This window comes from Cucurbita pepo, chromosome 1, assembly GCF_057944985.1.
Source record: "Cucurbita pepo subsp. pepo isolate OVF chromosome 1, ASM5794498v1, whole genome shotgun sequence".
NCBI classification, from domain to species: Eukaryota; Viridiplantae; Streptophyta; class Magnoliopsida; order Cucurbitales; family Cucurbitaceae; genus Cucurbita; species Cucurbita pepo.
Genome location: NC_141798.1, coordinates 12936708 through 12943668, shown reverse-complemented (window position 1 = coordinate 12943668; position 6961 = coordinate 12936708). Strand labels below are relative to the sequence as shown.

The 6961-nt window shown below is 36.4% G+C and overlaps 1 protein-coding gene across 1 annotated transcript; it reads left to right on the top strand.

The window, feature by feature from the left end:
* The first annotated feature begins 5990 nt into the window (after positions 1-5990).
* Positions 5991-6546, top strand: LOC111778514 (ARGOS-like protein). Its single transcript, XM_023658399.2, has one exon. It carries the CDS (start codon positions 6065-6067, stop codon positions 6494-6496), a length of 432 nt encoding a protein of 143 aa, XP_023514167.2. The 5' UTR covers positions 5991-6064; the 3' UTR covers positions 6497-6546.
* The last annotated feature ends 415 nt before the right edge of the window (positions 6547-6961 follow it).

Sequence of the window (6961 nt, the reverse complement as noted above, 5' to 3'; positions counted from 1 at the left end):
CTCAATGAATACACGTGTGCTTGCACTTTGGAGCATATTCATAGGCTGAATAACCCATTCACTCGGGTCCTCCCCCACTCAAACTTGGTTGCCTCTCTACAGCAAGATCGTCCCCCATAAGAACTTGTGTTGTGCTCAACTTTGCATTTGGTCGATGCTCGTCTTGTCTTGATCCTCGACTTCTCTACTTGCAACTACTTATACTATTCCACTAATGCGAGGGTTTTTTTTGGAAGACATTCGACCTGATGCGTCCTCTGTTTCATCTCTTGCCCACATCAGCACCCCAATACCTTGGAAAATGAGCTTGGTCTTGCTTGATGCGTAGATCTCCCCAAACTTAAGTGTCAACACATGAAACTAATGATCTTGGAGGAGTCTTGGTTTCAACCCACAACTGAATTCTGATTTTGACCCACAACTATCCTGCCAAATCTGACACTCTTGACACACTTGCAAGGTCTTTGGCCAACCCTCAGGTTCTGTGTCTTGTTGACTAGACACACAAAGTGTAATTCTGATATCAACTGCCATGTTTGTACTTTTTCAAACGTGCGGCATTGTGATCTTAACACGCTCAGGACAAGCCTCGAAGGGAACTCAATCCTCATACTCTTTTTTTGCATGACTTTGTGGCTTCATTGGACCTTAGGCGGGATTTGTCTTTGTGAACCGAACATCACTTGTGTAGAATCCAAGCTTGTTTGACCACACACGCCGCCTGCGCGTGTCTTTCAATCATCTGTGACACAACCGAATTGCCACTACACTAGATCAAGTCATTCGGCTCGACCTTGCTTCTACTTGGGATCAAGGTCTCTCAATGCAACGTCGTATCCCATCGTCTCATCTTGGTTTTAAATTAACATGAACCATATTTCTTGGCCATCGTGACACATAACCTTGGAATATCTCGAACATATTAAAATACCCTAGTGTCACTAGGTGTCGTTGGCCATCGCAGCTCACTTAGTCATGCCATCAAAAACGGGTCCACGTATCATTTATAACATTGGAACATCCCGAACATCTATCCATCTACATTTTATTGAGGGATTGTGATATGGAATCAACCGAATAGAAAGTTTTGGAATGAATTGTCTTGATGATCAAGATCAAAAGTAAAGAAAACTTGTCTCTAAACTCATGATTTGAATCATTCGACAAGATGTTTGATCAATACCACTTGAATGACTCTAGAATGCAAGTTCTAAACATAAGAATTTGCAAAGTAAAAACATATCTCTCAACAATGCTAAAATAGAAACTCTATTCTTTTCAATTCCAAAAAATGCGATGTCTACCATGAAAGAAAAGAAGTTTTATATAGCCTTTGTTAACTTAACTTAGAGACATAACCTCCCTATTAAAATGACTAGTTAATTAGAAATACCCATAATCTCTATATTAAAATGGCTCGTTAATGAGAAATACTCATAACCTCCATATTAAATTGCTGTGTAAAAACTCCTCGATATTAGAATAAGGTTGTAGATCAGCCTTGTTTGCAATCTCCGTGTTTAACCTATTAAGAAACCGTGCATAAGAGCCTCTATGTCCTCATCGAGATCAAGTCGATCCATCCGTGTATCCATCTCCTTGTAATAATCCTCCACAGGTTTGCGTCCTTGTTTCAATGCTTGAAGCTTTTGCGCCATGTCCCATTGAATATTGTGGAACAAAATGCTTCTTCATGGACTCTTTCCACTCGTACCATGAATCATTGCTGCTTCAAGATTTCTTCTCCTACTTGACATCAATTTATCCCACCAAATTTGAGCAAATTGTTTGAATTGAGCAATGCATAGCAATACCTTCCTTTCATCACTCAAATTATGACAGTTGAACACTGACTCCACCATTTTCTCCCATTCAAGGTACTCCTATGGATCTGTTTTGTCATAAAACTTGGGAAGTTTTAATTTGATGCTCTCCACGTTACGATCAATTCTATCTTCATAAGAAACTCGTTGTTGAAAATTATGATGGCTTCTTCCACGGTCTCTCCCTCGCATCAAGGCACGACCAACCGCATGTGGATTATCCTCGTCTTGATCAAAACTGTCTCCTTCATATTAGTCGACATGTTGTGCAGGTGGTGGAATCCTCTCTAGAGCTTGATTTTGAATCTCCAATCTTCCTATTCGATTTGTCAACTCCTCTATTCCTCGAATTAGTCTTTCCATGGTTCATTGTTGTGCTTCTTTCAATCGTGCATTAATAATGTTACTATTGTCTTTTGGATTTTTCATGCAACAAAAGAAAGTTAAAAGAGAGAGAAAAAAAAGGACCTTACAAGCGCTCCCTCACGTGTGTTCACTCGTTAATGTAGTTCACTCGTGTTTAGCACTCAACACTCGAATCAATGTATCACTCCCTTACTAACTCACCCTCAAAATTGAGTACACACAAATCACACTCCAAAACACGTTGGAATGTGAGACAAGCTACGTTATAGAGCTAAATGCAATTCAAAGTGAATAGATAGGACACTTAACACATAAACAAGGGTATTAAAGGAAGAATCCGAATAATAACAAAGAAACAAATTAAAGACAGAAGATGAATAAGGACGATTATAGTAACATATAATAAATAAAAAAAAGACATTTAACCTCAATAAGCTTTTTTTTTTTTTTTTTTAAGTGATTGTCAAAATCCAATAAGTTTACCATCAAGAGAATCTATTTAGAAGATCTTAAAGAAGAACGAAGTATTGATAAGATCAAGACCTAATACTTTATAAAATATGTTATATATATATATATATTTTGTTGAATATGAACATTCTACACAAATTTAAAAAAAATATATATATATATAAAAGAGAACTAAAAGAGATAAACGCAAGAAAACATATATCCAGCCTCGAACTTAAAGCTCTGATACCAAATGATATGAAATCAACCCAAGGGAAAGTTTTAGAATGGATTACCTTGATGATCAAGATCAAGAGTAAAGAAAACTCGTTTCTAAACTCGTGATTCGAATCACTCTACCAGAGGTTTGATCAACATCACTTGAATGACTCTAGCATGTAAGTTCTAAACATAAGAATTTGCAAAGTAAAAGCTTATCTCTTAGCAAATCTAAAATAGAAACTCTATTTTTTTTTCATTCCAAAAAATGTTATGTCTACCATGAGAAAGAAGACTTTATATAGCCTTTGACAACTTAGCAGTGACACATGACCTCCGTATTAAAATAGTAGTTAATGAGAAATACCAATAACCACCCTATTAAAATGACTAGTTAACAATGAAATAGTATAACCAATGCACAATAACCTTAACTTCAATATTAAAAATGAGTTTAAATAACAAACAAATATTTAAATTATAATTAAATAATGCAATAAATGAAATATGTTTATTGGTCATCCTTGGACTAGTTCCATCAATTTAATGGGTTCATTAAATGCAAATTAAAATGCATTTAATGCACCTCTATCTTGAAGCTTAACTTTACATAACAGGTAAAGAAGGTCTCCAACGTTTTTTAGAATTTTCTTTGATGAGCTCGTCGTAGCTTGAATATATGCGACTAAAGCTTATTGTAACTTCTTGGCTCTCATCCTTGTAATTGGACCTTGAAGTATGAAAATTCTTAGTCGTGGTTCATATCACATTGGCCCTCACGTGCTTATGCTATGTCATTTACGGATACCGTACCGGATAGTAGGTACAAAATCCAACCTCTGACCCATGGGTAGGGACATAATACCGACACACTCGTGTCGCTCAAGTGAATCAATTCAAATCGGTTCACTTGAATCGATTTTGGCCCAACAAAATCGAAAACCCCCTATTTTCATAATATACAATATTATGACTTGATTTTCGCCTTGATTCCAACCGTTCTAATATTTTTCCATAATATAGAACCTTATTAAACATCCATGTACACATACTTTGGATATTTGCCCTGTGCTTAGAGAGTCAGGAAAAAACATATAAATAAACTTGAGCTACTATTTTATGTTTGGTAAGCCATAAACCCTACTTTTTGGCCCATAGGCATTTTCGGTAGGTTAGGTATCCGGTAGGGACGGTGGGGGAGTGATTCCTAATTGTGAACTTTCCTCGAGGGGTCAAGGTCTACTAAATACACATAGTTTATTAGTCACCTACGAGGGACTTCAAGAGTCATATTGTGTATGCTATTGAGGATACGCATGCATGGGGGACAAGCAATCAGAGTACTTGTTTCATAGAGCATGACTCACCCATACACGAGACTTACTGTATGGCCCCTTACAAGGGCAAGTGGACTCACATATTAGCACAAGATTGATAGATTTTAGTGAGCGAAAATATAGAGCCAAGCATATCAGAACAACCCCTACACTATGGCCCGAGGTTAGGCATACACCCTAGAGTATAGTGTATAAAGTTTGGATACATATGAAGCTTATAGATCTAACACAAACTACATGTCAAGATATCAACTAATGCTAAGATTATTATAATGAACACATGCATAAGAACTCATCATAGGAATAAGTATGACGAGAGTCTACAAATAGATCACTTACTATAGTTTTATATCCATTCATATTATTCTTCATTTTTCAAATGAAGCGTAGATGACTATCCTACGAGATGGAGTCTTTTCCATCTCAACTCAACCAAGGGTGTAAATGGACTGTGAGAGAGATTTATTGGGTCCGATAAGAGGCCAAAATTGGGTCCACTGAATTCTTTGTATTTGGAGAACCAGTGTAAATTGATCCATAATGTTTAGTATTTAATAATTTTTTTTTAAAAAAAATGCAATAGAAGAAGTTAAAACTGTGCACCCACTTGAGAATAGGAAATTGGGTGAATTCATGGAATGCCAGAAAAAGGAAAAAGAAAGAAGAGAACTGAGAAAGTATTTTCCTGATTTGCCTCTCCAAACCCCAAACCCACAGAATTGATCGCTTCCTTCTTCCAATTTTCTCAAAACCAAATAAGGGAAATGAGATGGTGGGATATGTTGGGTTAGTGTGGAACAAGGGAAATGAAAATAATATAATATATAACCCAAGGAACAGAGGCATGACATGATTTGATGTAATCACATGTCCAAATCATACCAAATTCATAAACCTATTTTAACTTCCATTTCTGTGCTCCTCCTTTTCCCACTTTTCCCCCGTTTCTATTTATTTATTCAATTAAAATTTTTATGATTTGATAACAGCTCCATCACTTCTTAAAAGAGGTTACATCATTTGTACACATTACTCTATGCATAAACAAGAAACTTTATTATTCTCAACAATTTCAGACTGTCCTGTTTTTCTTTTTTTTTTTTTTTTTTTTTTTTTTTTTAATTTCTTTTTTTAACGCAATTCTTAGGTACACACTTGATGGGGTAGTTTTTATGTCAGTTGCTTTGTTTTCGATAAATGTGCCAAAAAGATTCTTACTTCCTCCTTTAATATATTTGTCCAATAATTGTTATAAAACAAATCTTTCCATATCATAAACAAAAGGTGACGGAAGATTTGTGTATATTCATTAAAAATATTTTTAGTTATTTCATAACTTTTTTGAGAAAGCGATCCTTCAAATTTTCACATTTTAAAAAGGTTCTGATTCTTGAAAACCACAACTTGTTTCTCTTTTTCTCTTCTATATATATAATATATGAAACTGGAATATTCGTTTACCATATTAAAAATTGTTAAATAACATTTTGAATTGATGTGTAATTAAATTATATATAAATGTAACATGAAAACGGTAGCGTTGACGTGAATTAGAAGGAAAAGAAAAAAGAAAAAGAAATAGAAGAGGGACAGGGGGTGGGAACCTTGGAAGACACACTCCCCGTTCTGTTTCCAGAGGCGGCAACTTGCATCTTTCCTCAACCCCACTTCACTTTCCAATTCACTGAATCCACCCCTCTCTCTCTGTGTTCTTTTTTAAATTAAGATTTCATATTGAGGAGAATTTAAATAATTAAGCCCCCAGATTGCTCCATCTTCCACAATCTCCTCTCCTCTCTCTCTCTCTCTCTCTCTCTCTGGATCTCTGTTTTCCTTTCCTTCTCTGCCCAATTTTGGGTTCCTTCCTAAATGAGTCTTGGACTTCCAGACACCGACACCCCAGGGGTTCCCAATCCCGACGACTTCATAAGTATGCAGCATCACCACCCCAACCCCCACCATTATTACTTTCTCCACGCCGCGGATTCCAAACCCGCCTTCCCTTCCTCCAATGCCACTCCCTATGACGCAGCCCCCCAGGAGCAGCGCATGCTGGAGTACACGCGGTCACTATCTCAGGGGACGGCGAGGCGATTGGTGCCCGCGGCCACGTATTTGGCGGTGCTGGTGTGCCTGGCGGCGTCGTTGTTGATCCTTCCGTTGATTCTACCGCCGTTGCCGGCGCCGCCGTTGATGCTGCTGTTGCTTCTTCCCATTGGTATTTTGGGAATGCTGATGGTGTTGGCGTTTATACCTTCGAATGACGCCAAGGATATTAGTTCCTCTCATACGTATATGTAATCTAAATCTCTCCTTCTTCCCTTTTCTTTCTTTGCCCTGCTTTCTTTTGTTTCTCACCCCTTCAATTTTCCCTCTTTTATTTCATTTTTCAATAACATATTACATTTTTATTCACACCCATCAAAACAAAAAATATATATTACAAATACAATTTATTCTTTAAATATTTAAATTTTTTATTTTTAAAATATATAATTAATGAGCTTATGATTGATCTATTTGGGTTTGGGTGGATGATTCTTAACCCTCTCAACACTAGTCTTTATTTATTGTGTTAAACGGTAAGTGAAAGCCCTCATATTTACTTAATACGCCACTTGCCACTTCCTCATATTTGTGCTCCATCTTAATTTTTTTCTTTCATTCAAAATTTTATTACAAATTTTCTTTCTAATTAAATGCTAATGTACCTGTATATGCTTTGTTTTATATGAAACATCAAATTTTCTACTTCAGTCTCGTACT